This window comes from Antrostomus carolinensis, unplaced genomic scaffold (assembly GCF_000700745.2).
Source record: "Antrostomus carolinensis isolate BGI_N321 unplaced genomic scaffold, ASM70074v2 scaffold11972, whole genome shotgun sequence".
Classification (NCBI taxonomy): domain Eukaryota; kingdom Metazoa; phylum Chordata; class Aves; order Caprimulgiformes; family Caprimulgidae; genus Antrostomus; species Antrostomus carolinensis.
The window spans coordinates 1-23,455 of NW_010300201.1; the positions used below are offsets into that span (position 1 = coordinate 1).

The 23,455-nt window shown below is 39.9% G+C and overlaps 1 protein-coding gene across 1 annotated transcript in view; it reads left to right on the forward strand.

Moving 5' to 3' along the window:
• Positions 1–1,582: 1,582 nt before the first annotated feature.
• Positions 1,583–23,455, forward strand: part of VWA3B (von Willebrand factor A domain containing 3B) — a 68,660-nt gene continuing 46,787 nt past the window's right edge. Inside the window, 8 exon segments of the mRNA XM_029083768.1 lie at positions 1,583–1,622; positions 3,254–3,472; positions 5,350–5,444; positions 7,774–8,024; positions 10,108–10,264; positions 14,125–14,294; positions 16,204–16,328; positions 23,010–23,126. Coding sequence (XP_028939601.1) covers positions 1,583–1,622; positions 3,254–3,472; positions 5,350–5,444; positions 7,774–8,024; positions 10,108–10,264; positions 14,125–14,294; positions 16,204–16,328; positions 23,010–23,126 — 1,174 coding nt within the window.

Here is a 23,455-nt window from a genome sequence, read left to right on the forward strand (position 1 = left end):
CTGGCCAGAGCGGGAGGGTTAGAGGTGCCCAGATGAACTCTCGCTCACCTTTCAAAAATAACCTGTTTTGAACCAGACTTTGGGCTGAGGGTTACCCCAGCTGTCACGGGTTTTCAACTCGCCTTTCCAAGACTCGAGGTAACTCGCTGTTTCCACTGGAAGTTGTTTGTTTCCTTTCAAATGCTCCTTTTCATACAGCACCAACATTTCACGCCCAGGTGCTGTTCAAGCACTGGGGGTGGTGCTGGAGGCGAACTCAAGAGAAAACCTGTCCCCGCACCCCTGGGCATCTGCAACATGAGATGGATGGCACCCGGGGTTCGTTCTCTGATGCAGGCTGCTGCTGCTTGACAGGTGTCTCAGCTGTTACCCTCAGAGCACTGTGGCACCGTTTCTGCAGCCTGAGAGGGAAATGGCACAAGTCTGGTGGCTCACTATGGCCATTCACTTTGGGCACTGTCTGCCATGGCTCCCTCTGGCAAGGGCTCCTTTTTACTGTGCCGACACCAAGTCCAGGCTTGTCAGGGATTTGTGCTGCTGGGGAGCAGCTTCTGTGAAGTGCCTGGGGTGTTAGGGTGCAGAACAGAGTCCTGTTTTTTTAAAGTCCTCCCTGCCTTTCACACTCTTCATATACATATAAACCATTCCATAAAGACTGGAATGGTTCATATGTTTCCACATAGTTATTTGAACCCATCTAAGAGGAATAAATAGCATGTTCAGTTCTGCAATGAAAAAAGAAGGAGGAGGCTAAGTCTTTGAGTTATTATTTTATCCCATTTTTGCTGTTCCCATAGGAAGACCTGCTTGATGATAGTAGCTACCAGCTGGCCTGCTAGTGATTCATAAATATCCCTCATTCATTCATCTTATTTGTTAAAAGCAGAACCAAGTAAAGGGCAAAATTCAATGTCTCAAAGCAATACACTCAGCCAATATACATTACCTTGCTTCATCTGGCATTTTGTTTTCTATTCATATGTTGTCTTATTCACAGCTGGGCCTTATACCACGTATGCTTACATATATACATGCATAATTCTTCTTTGTGAATCATCTTGTAGTCTTATAGGCAAAGTTATGAATCTCTTCACAAAATTGCTTCTCAGATACTCCCAGGTTTAGTCATAAATTGGATTGTAGCAAAGGTAAGGTATAATGCAAAGCAATAATAGAATATAATACAACTAGCTGACAGCAGGCCGAAACACTACACTCATTTTTCTAGCGTATCTGTGTGGAAACTTCCACAGTGGGTCTTTTTTATGATAATTTAGGATGAAAGAAGGGAAACAATATTACCAATTTCCCGCTTTCCCATTTCTGAGTATAGGCCCGCTGTCAAATTTGACTTCAGCCTTTCCTGACATGAGGAGCAGCTAACCTTTTTCATTTATAATATTGTTTTCCATGAGGAAAATCTTGATCTTAACTTTCTGCAGTTTATTATTGCCTGGGCCTGTGGAGCTGTTCTCCAGTTCATATTGACCTGTCCATGGGAATATTTTGATTTTTAAAACCCATAATAACTCCTCAGGTTTTTAAGAAGAAATCCAAGAGGAGCTGCCAATAGAGATCTCTCATGACTGGCAATCCATCTAGGAGACTTGCCTGGAGTGACTGTGAGTATTTCAGGACTATTTTTGTGTCGATTCCATGTTTTCCTGGATAACTTTTGGTTTCATTTGCAGCATTGTGGTGTGCATGCTGCTAGCTGTATACAAGCTGTTCTGCAGCTGTGCTAGTCTCACCTGTGTTGTATACGGGGTGCTATGCTGGCCTTTCTGCGTTTTCAGAGGAGGAAACTGGGAATGACTGTTCAAGTGACCATAAACAGTGCTTGAACATATACAAAGCTTAAACAGCTGCAGACCTTCACCTGTGTCTATCTCTAGAGTTGCCATCTGTCACTGCTGCTTCTGTACGGAGCAGAGAGGGAGGGCTGGTAAAATGTCAGGCTCTACAGGCATGCCAGCCCAGGACCCTGCTTGTAGGCCTGGTGACTGTGAAAGAGCTGATGCCAGTCTACAACATAGAGGAGCTTACTGACACTGAAAGACGATTTCTGAATATATAGTCTCATTTCCTTTATGTATTATTAACTGAGGAACAGTCTATCTAAAGAACTTTTGTAACCAGGTCAGTTGTTGTAACATTTGATCTTAGCAGAGAGTTCTGATCATATTCCATACTAGACTGAAGGTTATTTTTCAGTCATTAAAGATAGAAGTACCCTTCTTTGTATTTTGGACCAGTTTGATCCATGCAGTACATTTACAGCTAGCTTACTGTATATGGGCAGTGGAGGACTGGGTTACACCAGATGATGTTGATGCTGGGGAAAATGGACAAAATATCAAAAGTCTACAGAAAATAAACTTAGAAACTGCAAGAGTATTTAATCAACTTGAGCCAGCTTAGCTCACTCAGAGTATTTTGGGAATGAACAGGAAATACCAAAGTCCTCCTAGAACCTCTGTGCTGAGGAATAGAGGCATTACTGTTGTCATCACTTCCGTTTCTGCCTCAAACACTCTAGGCTCTGGGCTGTTTCTGCTGCCAGTTTCAAATGGAGCTAGCACAGCCAACTCTAATCGGTGCTGAGACATGTTCATTGTTCTGTAGAACTTAAAATGAAACTGGACCTTCATGTCCATGATTTCCTGTGCATGCACATGATCCATCACAGCCTGGACTAGATGCTGCCAGAACCATCATTTACTCTTGAGGTAAATGATGTGAGGAGAGGGAGTTTCACCAGCCTTGCAATAAATCCAGGATCTGCTGCTGGCACTGCTATTGCTTGTGATAGGAGTTCAACATATAATTGTTAAGAAATCCTTGTTTATTGCATGATGCTTCTAATGTGTATGTAGTGATCGTCTGACAATCTTTGAATGCCAATAATGTGAGTTCTGATTCCCAAGATTAGAAGAGGTGTCTTTGCAGCTGGAAGAATTGCCATTTGGCAGACTGAACTTAGGTTTCAGGGCTTGGATTTCAGCATATAAGATACATTTTCTTTAATAAATGGAAGGTAAATGTATGTGGATAAATAAAAGGACATAACAGCAAGTAGACGTGTAGGACTGAAAGCAGCTTTCCAGATTAAGAACAATTCAGTATAACAAAAGAAAACAAGAGGTGAGCTGCATGTATACAGAGCACCATGGAATACAGGTAGAGAAAGGGGACAATTTAAATTAATCAATTGGTTAAAGTATTGTGTTTCCCTTATTTCTTTTTACAACAGATGCCTTTGATTCAAAGCACAGACAAGATCCTGAAGGTTCCCATGAGGCCAGTGGGAAGAAATCAGAAGAGAAGGAAAGGAGACTGGCAGTCAGTCGGTGGGACATAGATGTACAACCACTTGTTTCATCTTCCAAATGGCTTCAACTTCATGGGCTTAAGAGAAACAAATTGTCCCTATCCCAGATTTTGTCACAGATTGGATTCCAGCACAAGAAAGGTATAAGACAAATCAATAACAGAATAATAAAACTTTAAATAGTCTATAGGGTCACACTCATTTTGCACCCCAGTGTACACAGAGATTTTCATGCTGTCTCTTGTCTTATGATAATGGCAGAAAGGGAAGCTGTATCCACAGTTGCTGACGTTGGCAGTTCAGAGAACTCCATCTCCTTTTGATCTGAGGATTTAGGATCTGAGAAGGGCTTTCCTTATTCAACTGTACTGTTGCTTTACCCTGGGCTCCAGTTCAAATCCTCTCCAATTTAGTTAAAGCTGGGAAATAACTTGTGCTGCTGAGGCTGTTAGTCTTCTTCCTGCCTATAACACACCATAAGCTCTCTGTCCCTTTTTAGATGGCAAATATAATGTATGATGTGCCATACATAAGCCGCAATCTACTGGTTGATCATCAGGGCTAGTCAATCTGGGAATGGCATGTTATTTCCAGGGGTTCAGCTTTAACAAAGCAGTTAAATTTTATTAGAATGCAGGCTGCTTTTCCTGCAAAGTCAGGCCATAAAAAAATGTTCCTTTGCAGTTATCTGACAGCTAGAGGGGAAGAGTTTGCTAGTAATTATTAATCACTGCCGTAATAGTGCTTTGTAGAGCTTGGTTAGATATTCTTTTCTTTGAAGAGCTTGCTGCCTGAGAAGTAGGAATTGTAATGTATTGCAATTGTTCTAGGTTGCATAATTTAAGATTTTGGCTGGCTTGTGTCCATGGGTCATTCAAAGATCAACAGTGCAGATCCTGAAATTCTGTATGCTGTAGATGAAGAAGAAGCTGTTAAGCAGGGTTGATGTTGTTACCAGTGTAATTTTAGGAGCAGAATGTACTAGCTTAGCAGGGCTGCCTGCTGTACAGAATAGCTGCTTTGTGACATTAAATATTCCCACCCCTAATGTTTTCCCATCAGTGGAGATCCCATAGAAGATTTCTAGCTACTGAAAGAGCAGAATGCAGCCTTTTCCTTAGTTGCACCCACTTCTGCACCCATTTTGTTGTATAAGAGAACAGCATTATCTGTACCAGATTCTGTATTTTGTTTGATGGACAAGTATTTGCAAGTCCTGTCGTGAGGTAAATGGATAATACAGAAGTTTAATTGCCTAAACCTTTCATTTATTAAAGTCCCATGTAGCTTTTTGTCCTAAAAATAATTAAATGTGGGGGTTTTCCCCACCTCTGACTAAACTGGCAGGGAGCAGCAAGAGAGGGCTGCTCCATGTGGAGAAAATGAGCCAGGAGGGAACTGCAGCCCAGGCAGTGCCCTCACTGACCAGCATGCAGTCCTGTAGCATCCAAGCACCGCAAGCAGAGCGGGGTGCTGCTAACAGCATCCACAGGCAGTGCCAGACAAGGTAAGGTGATGAACCAGGTCTGGGGTCCAGCCAGGGAGTGCAGCCAAGAGCAGCGGGAGATGGAGCCAGAGACAAGATTGGAGTCCAGGCCACCACATAGGTCTAAGAGCCACATCCAGGAGATACAACTGGAGATAAGGCTGTAATATAGGGCTGAGAGGTCTATCCAGGAGGGTGGTCCACTAGCAGAACTTGAGATAAGTATACCTGCAACACAGCTGAAGCAAAGACTGGGTGCCCAGGCCTAAGTGTTCTGTGAGTGGAAAACCCAGGTGAGGCTGATCAGGGCAACCAAGGATTGTTGGTGCCTTCAGGGCCCCAACATAAACATAGCCAGAAAAAGATGTAAATCAAAAACATAATTAGAATTTCCCTCAAGTTTCTTAACATCAGGAATTCAATATGGATGCATGTGCTTCACACATGGGTGGTATGCACATCAGCCTGAAAAATACCAGTTTGAAGTAATCTTTATGATTAGAAAATTGATCTTTTGTAACCTTTACTGTAGATTATGTGACTGCTTTGGGGAAACTTGTGGCTTCTCGGTACGCAGATGGTCTGTTTCCTCAATACAAGAGAGCACAAGATGGCAGCGTATATAACGTAAGTGTGACTAGCTTATGGTAACTTCCTTGTGCACTTAGAAGTTATTGTCACTGTAGCACAATGATGTGACTAAAATGTCTCCCTATGACATGAAATACTTATATTCTTTGTGTGAGAATTTTATCTCTTGGTTGGTTTTTTTTCTGTTTTGTCAAACTGTTGGTGGCAACAATCAGCAGTAGAGAAGCTAGATATCTTTTTTCTTTTTTTCCTTGCAAAGTCTTATGCTCTTGCCTTGGTGCAGCATTGCAGTAAATCTTTCCAGACAAGACTGCAGTTTCTAAGCAACATTTACCCTATCTTGAAATAAGGAACACTTAAAAAGAAGATGCTCAGCTGAGTTAAAAAAAATAAAATCGTAGTCGATAAAACAAATAGGGATGCTGAAATAAGAAGACATAATGTGCTGTCATTGCCAATGCAAAGCGCTGCTTTACTTAGTGCCAGCAGGTCACAAAAGGCTCAGCCTACTCTATAGAGACAGCTAGCTGGATCTCTGCCCAGGCTCATGTTCTGAGGAATGTCTTAGCAACAGCTGCTGGCGGGGCCCCATTGTTAAGAGAGTGGATTCTGATTGAAGAGATACGCATGTGAGCGGGGAGGGGAGAGAGTTAATTCATAAAGGATTTTACAAAAGCAAATAGCTTGTCATTTTTTCTGATAACTAGAGTCACTTCTGAGGCACAAGGCTTAAAAATGGGAAAAGAACCATTTCAGGAGGTCTTTTCCCCTATTTTTTTTTCCGATTAATTCCATATGAAATATCTACATAATGTCTTTTAATCTTAGGACATGTTGAGAGCAGTAGGAAAGACATTTCTGGTAGCATTAAGGTAGCAATGCCACTGTACAAGATGTGGTGAGATCTCATTTAGAATATTGTGTACAATATTTTGTACAGTTACCACAGGTTGAGAAGAAGCAATTCAAAACAGAACAGGTAACTGGGATGAGATATTAGTATGAACTGCAATGGAGTGCTGATCTTATAAGAGGGGTTGGTTGATGTTGTCATATCTAAGGCTGAAGAAAACTGACAAAGGGTAGCATTATTGCCTGTGAATGGCTACAGAAACCCAAATTGCAGGGATAGGGAAAAGCTGTAGTTTTCTATGCTAAAAGGCATGCTCGTCCAAGAATAAATGGGTATGAGCTACCATGAATAAATTTAGGCTGGACAGTCAGAAGTTTTCCAGCCCTCAGAGAAATGGGAATCTGGACTGGCCAAGTGAAGGTGGTGCAAGAAAACAGCTTCATTTGGAGATGGAGTTTGGTCGGTGCAGTGCAATAAGCTTCTTTGTATGAGTCTGGCTGTCATAGGAGGAAACTGGATTTTCTAAGTGCTTCTTCACAGGCCTACATTCCTTTGGCAGACAGCCTGAGACTCTATCTGGGAGGCACGTTACAGGGCCCTAGCTGACGTTAAAGAACAGAGAAAAATACAAGTGAGAGGAAGCAATGTGCAGACTGACACACAAAATATCTTCTCCCTGAGAAATATTCTTGTTTAAAAACATTTATATCCACAAGGTTTTGTACTTAGACCCAGAAAAATAATTGGAGGTAGAAGGTAGCCAATAAACTAGCTTACGTGGATCAGAGATATTGGGGAATGTCTTTACTGCAAACTTGCACTGAATTTTTTGCTGTTTTTCATTTTAATACTGAATCTAGTTTTTTCTTGTTTTACTGATATGGTATAGAAAGTTTTAGTTGTTGATTGCAGTTGCCTGAACTAAATCTTCCTAAGCACCTACCCACAAATAGTTAAGCTGTAATGCTGGGCATTGTTAGTGAAATAATAGTACAAACAGGAAATATTTTACATTTTCCTTTCAAATGCTAAAGACAAGGTGGAGATTGAAATGCCCCAGAACAAAACCGTACACTCCCTTGTATCCTGTACAAAATTTTAAGAGCCAGTCAAAATTCTGGTCTAAGAAGGTGTAAAGTTTCTATGTCCTTGTTTGTTCACCCATCTGCTCTGCAGCCCTTTCTGCATGGTAGCCTGTGTTCAGCTCATTCTAATTGCTCCAGTCTTGAGACAGACAAGTCAGACAACCCACTGGCACTGTCCCATGCTCATATAAAAAGATTATGAAAAGCAATTAGGACGAAATGCAGTGTCTTTTCTATTACAGCTTAGATGCATTTGTCAAGTATTTGCTCCTGAAATAGTGGGAGAAAAATGGATTGTTTTCACTGCTACCTTGGCTGGCATATCTGGCACTTGCAAACCAGCTATTGCAGCTGTGCGAAGCTTGGGGCTGCATTTGTATTATTTGTTTTGATATTCAATTTCTTTCTCTCCCTGATTTAAATAAAGCTGACAGCCAAAAAAGAACTGATTCTTCATTTTGTGGATTGTCTAATGGGAGCTATTGAGCTATATAAGAAGCGAATGGAATGGCTAACCAGTGAGAGCCGGCAGATATTTGGAGTGATTCAAGAACGGTGCATTGTCATTGTTTTGCATTTTGGCACTGCGGCTCCAGCTGAGTTCGATCTATGTCGAGATGCACTTTCTATGGTACTTGTGGAACAGGTGACCCAAATTGCGAAATTCAACCTCGTTCGGTAAGCAGAATCACAGAATCATAGAATGGTTTGGGTTAGAAGGGATCTTTAAATGTCACATAGTCCAACCCCCCTGCAGTGAGCAGGGACATCTTCAACTGGATCAGGTTGCTCAGAGCCTTGTCCAGCCTGACCTTGAATGTTTCCAGGGATGGAGCTTCTGCCACCTCTCTGGGCAACCTGTTCCAGTGTTTCACCACCCTCACTGTAAAAAAATTTCTTCCTTATATCTAGTCTGAATCTGCCCTCTTCTAGTTTAAAGCCATTACCCCTTGTCCTGTCGCTACAGACCCTACTAAAAATTTTGTCCTCATCTTTCTTATAAGCCTCTTTAAGTATTGAAAGGCCACAGTAAGGTCTCCCCAGAGCCTTCTCTTCTCCAGGCTAAAGTTCATGTCTGCCCATTGCTGGAGAATAAAAAGGAGTCTCATATCTTATAGACATGTGTTTGGATGATATGCTTTCTGCAGTCAAAATTGTCCTGATTCATGTCATAGTAATACCTATAGATTTTCCACCAATTTTCACCCACAATCATGCTGAGCTTGCTGCGTCTATTTAACAGAAGACTGTTGTTACCGTGAAGAACACATAAATACTACCTGAAGCCAAATACTGACACATGCCTTCTACAAATGTAGTGCAAAAAACCAGAAATATAAGGGGGACTTTGCAATAGCAGTAATGCTCTTCAGGCATCTAAGTATTGCAGAGTGAAACAGTGAGGTCCCATCTGACTGCCTAAGCATTCTTCTGTCTTTAGGCTTTATAGGTTTCTGCCTTACAGCTACATGCACGCTCCCCTAAGTGCCATAGGCACAGGCAGAGTCATTTGTATTTCTATAGATTTCCATGGTCACACAAATCAGTAGTAAAACTAGGAAACAATACTAGATTTCCATAACAAAAGACAAGTGCTTGTTCCTTAACGTGAGTAAATTAATTAGGGTTTAGTTACCAATAGAATAATAGAATCAGCTATTCAGATTTATGTATCTCTGCATGAATTCTCATATATGCATAAAGGTTTGTATATGTAAGCTTGGGTTTGGAAAGATGAATGAAATTTTGTGACTATGAAAAAAAAGAAGCATAAATTAGGTCATATAATTTTAAAATTGGTTCCACGATGATAACTTGCCACTACACTGTGTGTGATTCTTAAAGTTGTTTTACCCAAGCTTTGTCCTACAGATTTGATTCTTGTGCCCTATCTTAATTCCCTAGCTTGTGATACAACTGAGATTTGAGAAGTAGAAGATCATTTCCATAGCTTTTGAGAAGCACATAAAGCATTTTATTTAAAAATGATCTGCAAAGCCAAGTCAAAACTGAGGCACAATAATTGTGTTCATCGATTTGCTTGTTTGCGCAGGAGGGAGACAAAGGACAACACAGCATATAAATTGTTACTTTAAAAGTATCTTGGAAAACATACTTGTCTTTAGATTTGTCAGAAACTCTTCAAAATAATGCTTGATGGAATGTCACAGATACAGGAACCAGTTATTTTTTAAATGTTTTTTCTGTCTTTTAACATACAAATGCACAGACATACATGCTCGTAAACTTTGTACTTCTGTACTGACATTAAGGCCTTTGATCAATTAAAATATGAAAAAAGTTTAACATCACAAATTTTATTTTGATGGGTAGTTAAAGATCAACCCTACTACAAAAAAGTGTGTCAGTTGAAATGATCTGACACAAAGGTCATGCAGCAAGTTGTGGAAAGAGACCCGTGGAAGCCAGATTTTTTTTCATACAAATATTTTAAAAAAACTGATTGTGTTTTTATGTTAAGGGGAGATATTAATTAGAAACTGTTTTTAAAGTACTTTAGCTCTCTTGACCCTACTTTGGAAACAGTTGTCTCAAAAAAATTCTTATAAAAATTACAGTATTTTTATAAGGGTTTTTTTTTCCTCTACTTCTTTTATTGCAAGTCTAGATTTAGTATCTGTGGTTTGTTGTAATTATTACTTAAGAATGTAAAAGAACAGTAACAATAGCAGAGCTCCACTCTTTTGCTTTGCCAGCATTATTCTCACTATTTCTGATTTATAAGTAATGTAATTTTCAGGGCAGCTCGGGATCTTATGAAGTGGCAACAGAAATGTGCTCCTGTGTCTGAGCATACTGTGAAGTCTGCTGTTACGTGGCTCTGGAAGCTGGACCATAAGACAGCTGCCAGCCATACCAGCTCTACAGAAGCCCTGCTGGAAGCCATGAGCGATGAGGCAGTAAGTTCATACATCTTTTAGAAACCTCAAGTAAATCCAAGAATATTCAGTGCCAGACTGGCTACTATGACTTGTCCTGATGAATATTGCAAAGATAAATATTAATAAGAGCATTTGGAAAGTTTTTTTTTTCTCCCCCAAGTGCAGCTACCATACTATGTTTACTGACAGCCTGTTTATGTAAATGTACTGTAATTTGAATGCAGAAAATTGTTTATTTTCTTTTTTAGACTACACAGAATAAATAACATTCAGTCATTAAAGGAAAGAGAGAACATCTTCCCTTCCACTTTCTTTGCCTTAGATGGTTTTTAGAGCTTCAAGTTTATAAGAAAGTTGCTAGCATCAACATTATTGAAGACAGAAAAAACATTTTTTATTTAGTATCCAAAGTGCTCATGAAAAATGATATTTAAAATCCAAGATAGATAGTACAGAGATTTATTTAAGCATTAACTCATGGTAGGGGTATGCAAATCCTTTTTCATCAGCCAGGTTATAGCTAAAGTTTCTTCCAGGACAAAAAGACAAAGCATGCACAGATATTGCTGCAATTAAATTCTGCTGTTTCTGAAAGTACCATATTACTTCATTCATTTTTATAGCAGAGTCACAAGACATAAACCATATTTGCCATCATTTGAGCTAGTAATTAAAAACTTGTGTTGTTAAATAAATATTTTATCAAATTTGCATACCGTGTACTTTGCTTCAGTTCCTTAGCACCCAAATTTAATGGAAAACTGGGACTAATGTGTATGGACTAGAATCATCACTTTTCACTGGCATTAAGATCCATCCCTGTGCACAGATCCAATCCTAACTCCTTTGTAAATCTCATTTTGATACATTGTTTGAAGGAGAAGGTAAATGTGTATTTAGTTTCCTTCTGGTTCCCTGTGCTGGTGGAGTCTCATCCAGGTGAACCTCGATGTTTGGAAACTGACACTAAAAAGAAATTGGGTCAGGAACAAATTATGCAACAATGAGATTTTTTTATGACTGCTTTTTCAAATGACTCCCTCATAAATTTTGTTAACATTTTCAATTTGCAATATATTCCTGATTTCCTGATGGGAAATTAAAAAAAGATCATATTTAGATTTCAATATTTTCTGGACAAAAAAAAGGTTTACTGGACCTGGTGGGTCTGCATATGAATAAACAGAAATTAAAATCCATCCAACAGTTAGATATCTATGATTTTTTTTCTGGACATTGGTGGGCTAATGGATAGTCTGGGAGAGTCAATTGTGGCAGGTGCTCAACATAAAACAAACTTCAGTTACTCCTAAATACAGTCATTATCATTCATAACTGACAATTCCCTTGAGTGCAAGCCTCACTGTACTGCAGGCTGGGGGAGACCCCATTCAGTCCCAGAAAAAGCTGCATACTCACTGAACAGTCGTAAATGACTCATTTCTCAGAACTGGCTTCATCAACTGAAACTGCTCCAAAACAAGAGCTCTTTTTTCCCTAGACTTGGCTCTTCCTGTCATTCCTTTAGCTGAACTTCTCTTCCCATGTGTGGTGGCTCCCTAGTTTTATTTTCCTCATGACCTATCAGTCCCAAGCTCAAGAACACTCTCCTGTAAGGTTGCAATCCTTTTGAGCTCTACCTGGCACAGATGCATCCATGGTGTTTAGATTGCAGTTCTGTATAGGTGATGCTCTGCAAAGTGTGAGTCACCCATCCAAAACATACCTCCCCACCAAGGTAAGGACTGTGAGGAACCGCTCAAGTTATTTTCCTTCCTGTTCTTGTATGAAGATTGCTTGTTTAGATGGCTGCATAAATTATAATTTTCAAAATATGAAGGGCTAAATTGAAAGGTTTTAACCTTTCCCCACTAATCTGTAAGGAACATTTCCTTTGCGGTATGGTGTTGCTGGGTTTGTAGTTGAGCAGAGTGAATTGTCTGTGGTTAGCAATTTTGTTTATTTTCATGTGAAGAGTCGGTCTGTTTCAACTATGCCCAAGAAATGTCAGCATTTTAAAAGTTGCAGAGGCAGGCAGTAAATCCTTTGGAGAAAGTGTGAAAATTGATATCCTTATTGAATATCAAGTTTATGATTTATTCGCACTTTGAGGGAGGGGGAGAAGATGTGGATCTGGAGGAATGCAGGGAACAGTGGTTGTGCAATAAAGCATGCGTTCCCCCAGGTCACCAGTCTCTTCAGCAAAAGCAATAGGAACAGAGGTGTTGTCCAAGGACTGGACCTCGGCTGGGAGAGCTGTGTGCATGCTTGGATAGCTTTGTAGCTGGGCAGGAACCTTGTAAAACTGAACTAAAACACAGAGAGGTGCAAGAGTTCTTTCATTTTGTTTCTATGCACCTGTTCCTAAATCCAAGAAGTATTTTGTTAATCTTGCACTGTAATGAAATCCGTTCATTCTTCTCTGTAACCTTAGTATTTGTCTAGCATTAACAGTGATGCCTTGTTGACCATAGACCTGCTTGCTCCCAAGCAAGTCTGGTCTGTAACTGAGGGCCCTGCCTCCCACATGGAGTGTCTCACCCCCTCTACAAGATCCGAGGGGATCCTGAGGTGGCAAGGTGCTGCTTCATTAATTTGCCTGGTCTAGCCTGAGATTGGGTTGCCACTTGGGAGAGATGTCTTCCAGTGCTGAGGATTAGCCCAACTAGCTGTGGCAAAAGACAGAGGAGGGAGAAAGCTTGAAATCCAGAAGTCTCTGTAAGTGTATATCAACATGCCTATGATGTGGGACAGTACAGGGATCCTACAGCCTGGAAGCTTCAAGTACAAACTGCACAGAAGATGTTCATGTGCCAGTCTGTTGACTCAGGGAGCTGAAATATAAATCGATATCAATGGCAGTAGTGGAAATGCATGAACATACTTACAGGTGATACTGAATTTGCTTTAGTACTGCGTGAAATTATGTGGGTGCAGAAACATTTCCTCAGTGCCACCCCAGACTCAAATAGTTGTCTTCTCTTTTGTGGTGCATGTCCTGGGATTCCTAATCACACTCAAGTGTAGCTTTCCAATTAAACACCTATTTATCAGATGTTTATCAGTTGGCATATACCATGCCATAGACCTGATATGCTATACTTACTGTTTTGATCATCATGGGATAGCTGTTTTTACATTTGTTTTTAATGATAGTGAAAATTCAAGGAGCATACTTACCATAAGGACTATGTAGCCTGAATAAGTGCAGGTAACATCAGATCCCTTGGAATGTAATACTCGAGCAGTAACTAAAGGACATTTCTTCAGCTTCTCTCTCTTCTTGCAATAATATTTTCAAAGTATAAGTGTGTGTGGTCATAATAAGCCTGCCAAGCTCCCTCTGCCTTGGGAAGTATAAAAATTACAAATTATATGTAAATACCACCAGTAGCATTCAAAGAATGATGCATCTTTCCTACCCTCAAAATACATGCTGCCAGTAGAAGTATGTCTGGCATAAAAGTTCCTACAGATTTTCAGCCCTGGCAAGGCACCAACATAGCATCTCTTCATGAAAGTGGAATGTGGCACAGAGCCTTGTCCTGACTAATAATACAGTTGTCCTTCCTTACACCTCTCTTTGGTTTCAGTTAACTTCGGTGGAAAGGGGCTTGCATTTGGCAGAATCAGACCCAAGGGCTATGGGCCATGTTCTCTTCACAATTCAGGAAATTTTTTGTGGACTTCATTTGAATTGCTAGCATAAATAAGAGGGAGAACCAAAAATCTGAAAATCTTATAGCCCAAGTAATGCCTTGGTTCTACCAAATTTTCCTACCAGTACTTGGCACAGGACACTGCTTGAATAAGTACCGGGCATCTGTGTAAAATACTGTCTTTCATTTCCCATTTTTTTTTCTGCTTAATGACAGGTTGAAGCTGTTTATTACTTTGCTGTGGGTGATGTTCCAGTGGACACAAAGCAGCTACTCCTTGAGAAGGTTTCCCATGGTCCCTGTCCAATCAACACTGTATCTTTCAATGCTAGGGAAGATGAAACTATTATTTTTCTGAAAGAGTTTAGCCGCTTGGCCTCTGGCAGGTATGACAAAGAAGCAGCACAGTAATGATTTGAGTGTTTGTAAAGTGCTTTGTTTCTAGGAATGGTATCTGAAGATATCTGAATATAATCTCTGTTTTACTCACGAGGAATGTGAGACAAAGCAGTTCAGTAAGCTATCCAGGGAAACTGGGGAAATAGTCTGAGAGATATGACTAAAATGCAGGACCTACTCAAACAGACCAGCTTCTCTCCACATAGGTGCTCACTGACTTGCAGAAAGGTCATTCTTCTTTTATATCCTAAATTTTCTGTCATCTGCTCCTCTTTTGAAGTCTGCAAAATTGTTCAGGGGAAAGGGTCACAACATAAACTGAAACAAGTTTTTATTATATTGTTTTGTACTCTGGTAATATCCACAGACACCAGTAAAAAATCTAGTTTTGTTGGATCAAGTGCCATACAGACACATACTGAAAAGGTACCGACTGTCCTAAATGGGCAGCTCCTAGAACAGCAGAAAATTGATGTGGTGTTATCCATCAGGCCATCAGGTTGTGTGGAAATGCAGTTCTGTATCATGCTCTTGAGCATCTATTTGTTATGGTTGGTGGAAACTGATATATTCCACATGGCTTCTTGGCTACTTTATTCTGGGAATCAGCCATGTAGTGGGAATCAGCCTTCAGCAGAAAAGGACAATAAAACTTTAATCTTGATTCTGATATCAAAATAAAGAAAACAAATGAACAAATGCAAACCCTCACAATACCAAACTGACGCTGAACAGCAGCAGGGCAGTGGAGTCAGTAGGTGTTTGTCTGCATAACAGAAGTCACCATACAGTTACAGAGCTGTGAAATGGCAGCTAGCTCTTTCTGTTTCAATGTTGTTTGTGCAAGAGTGGGAAGACCTCCAACAGTAGAAATACCCCAAATGACAGCAGAGCAATTGGTAAGATGGCAGCTGCTTAGCTCTTTTATGGCCATCTGTATTTAGAAGTAGCTTTTAAGAGATGGAGCGTCTGCCAAAAAAACAAGACTGTGGGAAAGTGTTATGTTTGCTCTGGTCTGATGTGTCTAAAATGATTGTGGTTGTTTAGAACTGTGCTACCTCCATGATAGCAGGTACATTGCTGGTCACCATCCTTCATTTTGGCAGTGTTTTTACCTCCTTTATAATAGAAAAGTGAATGTTTCTTGTATGTTAAGGAAAGAGGCAAGAAGAGTTGTGGCAGGGAGCTGAGAGGAATTGTTTTGTTTGATATTATTCCCACTATCTTCTTTTTGCATGAGTCTAGCTTTGATGCAGAGACTTATTCGGCCTATTAATATCTTGCCGGTGGGTATTTGCCCAATAACTGTCTATACATTTTAAGTCAGCTTTTCCATAGGAATGACCAAGTTCATGGGCTCTTCATGGCTTCAGCCTGTTTCTAGTGTAGTCCTGTTTTAGAAATGCATCTTTTCCCTGCTCTGAGAGCTTTTCTGTTTTGACAATGAGGGTAAATGAAGTCTGCTTGACTTCCTGATTTGTATGTCAATAATGAAATAAATGTTCCTGTTGGGCTTTCAACTGAGAGGATAATCTGATAAAAAGGTGTTAGTGTCATCTCAGACATCTCAAATGACATGCTTGCTCAGCATGTTAAAAGCATTAATTAAAAATAGATTTCCAGGAGACTGAAAAAGAAGGTGTGTCAGAGTAAATGATACCAAAATGAAAGTATGTTCTTCATGAAAAGACTTCAGAATGTACTTAAATGTATGTAAAAGGTTCAGCAATATTCTTAGTGTTGTTGTAGTTGAACATTTGGATATCTTGAATAGATAAGAAAATAATTCCACAATTGTATACCATAATGATCTTGCATTTGTGACATACATCTTGTTAAAATTAGGAAAGTATTTGTGTAGTTTACATATTGGTGAAAACTCACTTTGTATTACAGATTCCATGCTTTTGCTGAGAAGAAAGTCTATAGAGATGCCACTGGACCTGCACTAAAATGCGAAGAGGAAGGAAAAGGTCTAATTGCCCTGAATTCCAGAAAAGTGAAAGGGCAAGTGCCACTAGGTAGACAATTTAAAAACCAAGATGATACCGATTTTCTCAGCGAGGTCTCAGAAAATAAATGTAATATAGGAACTTGCTAAATGTAAAATTAAAGGAAGCCTTCTCTAGGCATGGGTGGGGTAAGGACAGGCCTGGTCAAATGGAAAGTATGTGGGTGGGAAGGAGAGGGAAAGGAAAAGAGAGAAGTGAAGACAGCAGAGGATATGCATGTGAGAATGAAAGAGAAGTGAAAAAAAGAGAAGAACTTTTATTTAGGGAGATGAAGAATAGTACTGGTGTGCTTCTGCCAGTGACCTTGTGGAAATGTAAGAAATAGCAGAAAGAAAGAGAAATATTGTGGAAGACCACCTGATACAACAGTCACATCAATACAGGCAAAATTCGTGTGTAATATAAAGGCATTAAATCCACATGAGGTTGACTTGCTTCTCTCAAGATCTGAGTTTGTCATAAAGACAGGCAACAAGCACAGTGAAATAATCATAGAGAAGGTGCAAAGAGTGAGGGTGGGGTGGGAAACAAATGAAAAAAGCCCCAAAACTAGGAGGAAACAAATATCAGAAAGAAATGGTTTTACTGGGCAGTGGATCTGGGCAGAAAGCTCTCAGTGTGTTTCTTATTAATCACAGTGCTACTTTCTCTGGGATAAGTCAACACTACTCCTCAGTGGCACTGGACTGGGATCTCAGCCAGACTGGGAGGAGACCAGCTTATAGTGTGAAGTGAGACTATGTATGTCAAGTCTGACATCTTTATCAGCAGGACATTAAATTAAAAAATGATTTATTTTAAATATCAGGAGGTATAAGACCTCTTCATTCTAATGGCTTACACCGCCATTATTCTGGGGGGCATCAGTGTTGCCCTAAAGGTAGAATGATGTTATCCTCTTCTTACTGCTAGTATGGAATAAAGTGGATTTAGTGGCTCACCTAAGCTTGTTTGTCAGTCTTAGACAAACTGACCCATATTTCCCGGGTTGTAGTCTAGTTCCTTGTGTATTAACCTATCCTTCACTAGGACTGTGATTATAACAGTTAAAGAGAACCATAGTGGGAAACCAGAAATAAGAGAGTGAGGTGTCACCTGTTTTTTTGCTTTGGTCAGGGACACTCAAGCCTCACTCACACAGGGTTTAGAAACCAACAGCAGAGTATGCTTCAAAACCCTGTATCTCATTTTATACTAATCCAGAGTATAGTGATTGCCTTCAGTCTGCTTTGAGTGCTTCCTTGCTGGACCCCATTTGGGGATGTGTGTCGGGGGAGCTGGCTTCCTCTTCCCCCAGGCAGTCAGTCTGTTTTAATAGATCTGCCTGGAGCTCCTGTATGACTGAAACTACTTCCTCACCACTGTTTCTAAAGCTGAAAGCTGAATAGCTTTAATCACTCAAAAGGGCAGTAATCTCCTTGAAGTTCATTGTCTGTTGTGTCTTATTGCTATTATGGAGTAGGATTTACACATTAAAAAGGAGCACAATTAGCTTTTTGCATTTATGGGGCATTATAAGCCCAGTCGTGACATCACTGGCAGCCAATCGGAGAGTTTCAGTCATATGCAGAATCTAAAGTCCTTTTCAGAAAAGAAAACACATTGGAGGCATTATGCTGGTCTGTGTCTGATGTCTCTTGTTTCAGAGACTCCTTCAAGGGTGTAAAAGGCAATAATAATAAAAGTGTCCATTACTCACTAATGGGCTCTGAAACTGGTTCTTGGATATGTAGCATAAACTATACAAGGAAATAAATAGAGAACGAACCAGAGGTTTAATCTTCCAAATGTGATGTTTCTTGAAAATAAGAAGAGGCATAGGAATATTTTGATTATGATTCTTTTTGCACCACAAACGCCACAGCTGGAAACTGAAACTGGACTAGAAAAGCTGTTTCAAGGGCATCTGATAGTTTTCTGAGTATCCACTGAATAACAGCGTTTTGCAAATACAAAGTATCTTCATGTTCGCCCTTTTCCATCTACTTAACCAAAACAAGTTGGGCATGAACTATTTAAAACTTTAGATAAGCACTCCATTCTCCCCTGTTTTGCACCTTGAGCAGTCATTTAGAAAGCAATCGTGAGAAACTGCCAAATTTGAATTTTTTTACACTCGTTTTGAGTGGGTGCTCAAGATCAAAACAGGTGTAAGGCAGTAAAGAATTAAGGTCTTCATGTTGGCAGACTCAGATTTAGTTAAGGCAGAGAAATGCTTTTACATAAAGCCAAATTGCACCAGTGTGGTGATATCTCCTCATTCAGTACTGATTCTCCTGTTATCACTTGTGCCTATATTCTTTGTGTAGCTTCTTCATCTGCAAAAAGCTGCAAAATTAAGCAATCTTGTTATGTAGTTAAACTTGTAAGTGGAAGGGTGGTGAAATTTAAGCTGGGACTTGAAGACATAGAGGGCAAGAGATGGTGGAAGTTGTGGAGAAGGTTCTTGCTGAAAAGGGGCACAGTTGTGTCATCTGCTTGGAGTGACAGGGAGATAAGTGCTAAATAGGGCTTGAAAAGCAATGACGTTTTGAACTAGATCTGAAGTGAGTAGTGGTGAGTCCTTGTTGGCTGAAATAGAAACAACAGTAAATCTCTGCCATGTTTTCCTGTGTGCTGGAATAGATGAGCCAGTATGTGTAAAGAAAATGCAAATAGACTGAAATCAGGATTTGACTGATGTGGCAAATCCAAAGAGGCATGTGTCTGACCTCCCTGTGAACAGTGTAAGGCTGTATTCTTAGGTGTGCTTGATTTTCCACATTTACACAGGGAAAATTTAAGGTTGCTATGTGTAAAATGGGAAGCATAAGAGTGCCAGCCTCCTCTATGACACTGAAGTCAATGACCTCTGCACTGTTTATGTACACAGACATGGGAGGGACCTAACTTTCCCTTTGGAAAGCCAGGATAATGATTTAAGAGTTGCTACTTTGCCTACAAGTTGTCAAAGATTATTTGCTCTGCTTTTTCCTTGCATGTGCTTTGTTGAGTCTTAGCAGCCTAACCTTGGCCTGTCGAATCTTGTTGCTAATGTGTAGAGAGTGATACAAATAGCCACTCTGCGGTACCACATGGGATACAAAGTTCATTTGCTTTGTCCATTTGCACAGTGGGAAAAGGGGCAGGATTGGGCTACGGTGAGTTTCAGTGCTGCTTGGCCTGGCAAGTACACAGGTAAAGCTGTGTACCCCTCCTGTGCTCCTTTGTGCCTCCATTCATCCCCCTCTAAGTGGGGATCTGGAAAATCGGCACTTGAGGGAATATTGCTATGTTCTGCTGCCACGCAGAGGCTGAGGAAGGGACCAGCAGTGAAAAAATGAAATTGTCTATCATGCCTTGCAGGCAAATGAAGTTTGAAATAGATCTTATTCCATTATATTTGGATTTGCTTGCCTCCACGATCTAAGTCAGATAATCAGAGAACTAAGAAATGCTTCTCTTTTCCATGAGTTGCTTTTGCATTGGTATTGGCTTGACGTTTCAAAGATACTATAGATTTTGCAGGTTTTTTGTTTTGTTTTGGTTTGGTTTTGTATGGGCTTTTTTTCTCAGCAGGTTTTTATCTTGAGTGTGAAATCAAATGGGTTACAGTGACTTGTCAGACTGGATGAGTTTGTCTGCTGGGAGGTAGGTGTGGAAAAGCTGCTTCTTTTAAGATTGCCTGACAGTGCTAAACAACTGGGAAATGGAAATGAGGGCGGTTATGAGTTTCCGTGTACATGTGCAAGTGTGTTTGTGTGTTTTCACTTAGACCTACCATCTTGCTTCTCAATTCGCCAGTGTCAGCAAAACGCTTCTGCCCCTCGCCGCAGGCTCTCCCCACGCCCTTCTCCACCCTTTTCCTCTCTTTCAGCGCCTCCCTCCTTCAGAGCAGAAATGCCATTTAACTGGGGGCCGGGCACATCTGAAGCGTTGCCCAGTGTGGGGTGCTCTGCAGGGTCGTGATGGCTGAAACCAACCGACTGCAGGGGAAGGCAGAAGGGCGGAAAGGCCGGTTCCCTCGTGCGTGTCTGGTGGCCACCCTCTTGCCCTGTGGTGCTTTTTGAATTGGAACCAGAGGTTCCCCAGGGTTCCAGCCCGGGTGGCCGTTAAACTGCCAACCAGGGCGGCTGAAGGGGCGCTTCACAGCTGGGTGAATGAGGAGGGCCCTTTCCCTCTGGGGATAAAACCATTTTTTTAAGACAAGGTCTTTCCTGGGATGTGATTGCCTGAAGATTGCCACTAGCAAGAACTAGTGGGCGTGGAGCATTTGGGGACTGCAGTCCCTGGGAGGGGGTGGCTTTCTGGCTTTCAGCTGTTTTTCCGTTGGTGGCCCCCAAAATGGCACAGCTGAGGTGCAAGCGCAGAGAATTTAAACCAAAGAGAGGTTTGTGCTTTCTTGGTCATTTTTCACTGATGCACTTTGAGGGACAGGCCACAGGGTGAGAACCACACCTGGAAGATACTACACATTGTATGTGTGTGTACATTTTGAGTCTGGGGGCTCAGTTTTGAGAGGCTCAGTGTTTCCTTCCCATTCCTCCTTATCTGGAGAGGAAAAGATGCTGAGATGTAGGTCAGGGTGAGCCTCCTGTGTAGAGAGAGAAAGTTGCTTTGGTTGTCACTGCTTGCAACCTGTTCTCCCAGTTGAATCCAGGAAAAACTGTTGCCAGATAAAAGATTTTCTAAGCAACTTGACCTTCACAATGTGCAGTTGTTGATGGCTGTGTTTGTCCTGTATAATAAGTGTCATCAAACATACTTGCTTTGAAAGTGTGTGCAGTTTTACTTTGCTGTGCTGCAGCATAAATAAGGAAATAATACCTTCTTGTGTAATACCAATTCAATACACATATCTTACTGGGGACAGTAACAATAATCCTGTAAATCTGATGAATCCATAGCATCAGTTTAAGGGGAATGACGCAACATGATGATATAATCAGTATTGTTTCAAAGGTAGTTGAAATATACATACTTCTTTCAATATTTTCAAACATAATTGTAAAAACAATAAAATTAAGTCTGGATTCCAGTATTTGATAGCTTGTGGAGTATATCCTGATTTAGTTAGAGACAGCTCCACTGGAATTGCATTCTCAGCAGTCTTAAATTTAGAAATATCTGCATGTGTAGTGTGAATGCATGTATTTTGTGGTTTTAACTGTGACAAGAGGTGTGTGTGTGTGTATATATATATCTGTGTGTGTATATATATTCAGTTGCTGACTACTCATCAGAAAATCTCTAGCTCCTGACTTACTGGAATTTTGCCAATGCCCAGTTTTTTGTTTTGTTTTGTTTTGTTTTTTCACTTCTGGGGAGAAATTGTTTATAAAAGAAAAATTTACTTCTTTCTGAAGTATTTGAACAGAATACTTTTCTTAAACTTAAAAGGTAATGATAACAGACTGAGGTTTTCTCTCCCTTCTGTGTTTTATGTTGTGGAATGAACTGCTTTACTAAAGCTTTTTGTGATTTAAGAGATGTTGATCTTTGTCCTAATGGCTGAAACAGATGTTTTTGAAATGCAGGAAGGTCCCAGGAGATGGCAGTGTACAATAACACATTTCAAAATATTTCTTGGAAACGAAAACATTTCACAATTAAAATTGAGTTGTTATTTTGTAAAATGTTCATATTATTATTTCAGGGAAGTTTATCAAAGAACAAAATGATCAGGTTTGTTTGTTTACTGATAGCCTACTTTAGTAGAGAAGTTTCCATGCCTTATCTTTCATACAGTGAACCACCACTGTGTATTAACCAAACCACTAGATGATAAGATATAGTTTGCCTTGTTCAGCATCTTTATATGCAATTCAGTAATAGGTTGTAATTTGCAATAGGTTGTAGTCTGCATTTGTGGTTAGGATAACTCATGATTCAGTTTCTTTTGTGTTTTTACTGTAACACTACATACAGTTTTCCTGTATTGTCCTATATTGCAATTTAAACTCTGAGACTAACCTAATTTATCACATTTTTTAGTAGTTCATACTGCTTAGGTATACATGGTGCCTCAAATTTAATAATTGTATTCTACTGAATAAATACTTTTTTTTTTTTTTTTTTAATTAAGACAAACATGTCTACTGAGATTAAGAAAACCTTGTATCAACTCTGACTTTGGTCTTTTGAGAATATAGCCTGGTAGTAAAAACATTTGGTTTTTTAGCATTCATTTATGACTGTTGAGAATTGTTAGAATGAAAATAAACTTATCTTAGCAAAATTTCATCAGATACTCTTCAGAAAAAGAAGATTTAATTTTAAATAAAGGTATTTATGTACTTCAAGGGAATTGAAAGAGTTGAAAATATCTTCTCTTTAAAGTTTCAAAGTTTGGTCTAATATTTGAAGCCAACTTTTGCAATGAAGTCCAGGAGACATGATTTTTTTTGTGGAGTTCCCTCATTATTATCTGAGAGTGTTAAAAAGGATTTGTTTCCATTGTGGAAACAGTCTGTGGCCAGCTCTGGAGGTTCCTTCTACCAGGCTAAGCACCTGTCATGTCCTGGTGCCAGCTTTGAGCCCTTTTTTGAAAAGTCTATCAAAGAACAGCACTTGTCACTGCAATGGGACCTCAAGAAAACAAGGTTAAGTGGCAACACCTGGATGTACCAAATGTCTTTGTGGTAATTAAGGAGTTACAAAAAGCAGAAATTGTCTCATAATATAAAATTATTTTTATTATTTCTTTTGCAGTAGCTGGTGTCTGTGAAGATGTCTTTTTGATCTGGAAGGAGTTGGAGGAAGCCAGGAATACAGTGAGACAAGTTCAGAAAATTTTATCAGAATCTGAGCAGCCTGCTTCTCGAGATGGTATCATTTATGTTTCTTTCTTTCAAGAGAGTTACCATTATATTCATGTTCAATATTTTATTTGTGAACAGTTTTGGTTAGATACCAATTCTCAGAAATGCCTATATACAGGTGACACCTATACTTGCCATCTAAACTTAGGGTTGCTTAAAACTTTCCATTACAAATCTCTGATTACTACTGCTTGAACTTGCTGAACTTTAACAGCTCAGACTGAAACACTCCATTTCAAGTCACCAGTGACCAGGTTTAGAAATTGCCTAGATTTCAAGATATTGAAAATAATTTTTATGGTCTCTCTGTCTTGTCCAGTAAATCTTTAACATTAT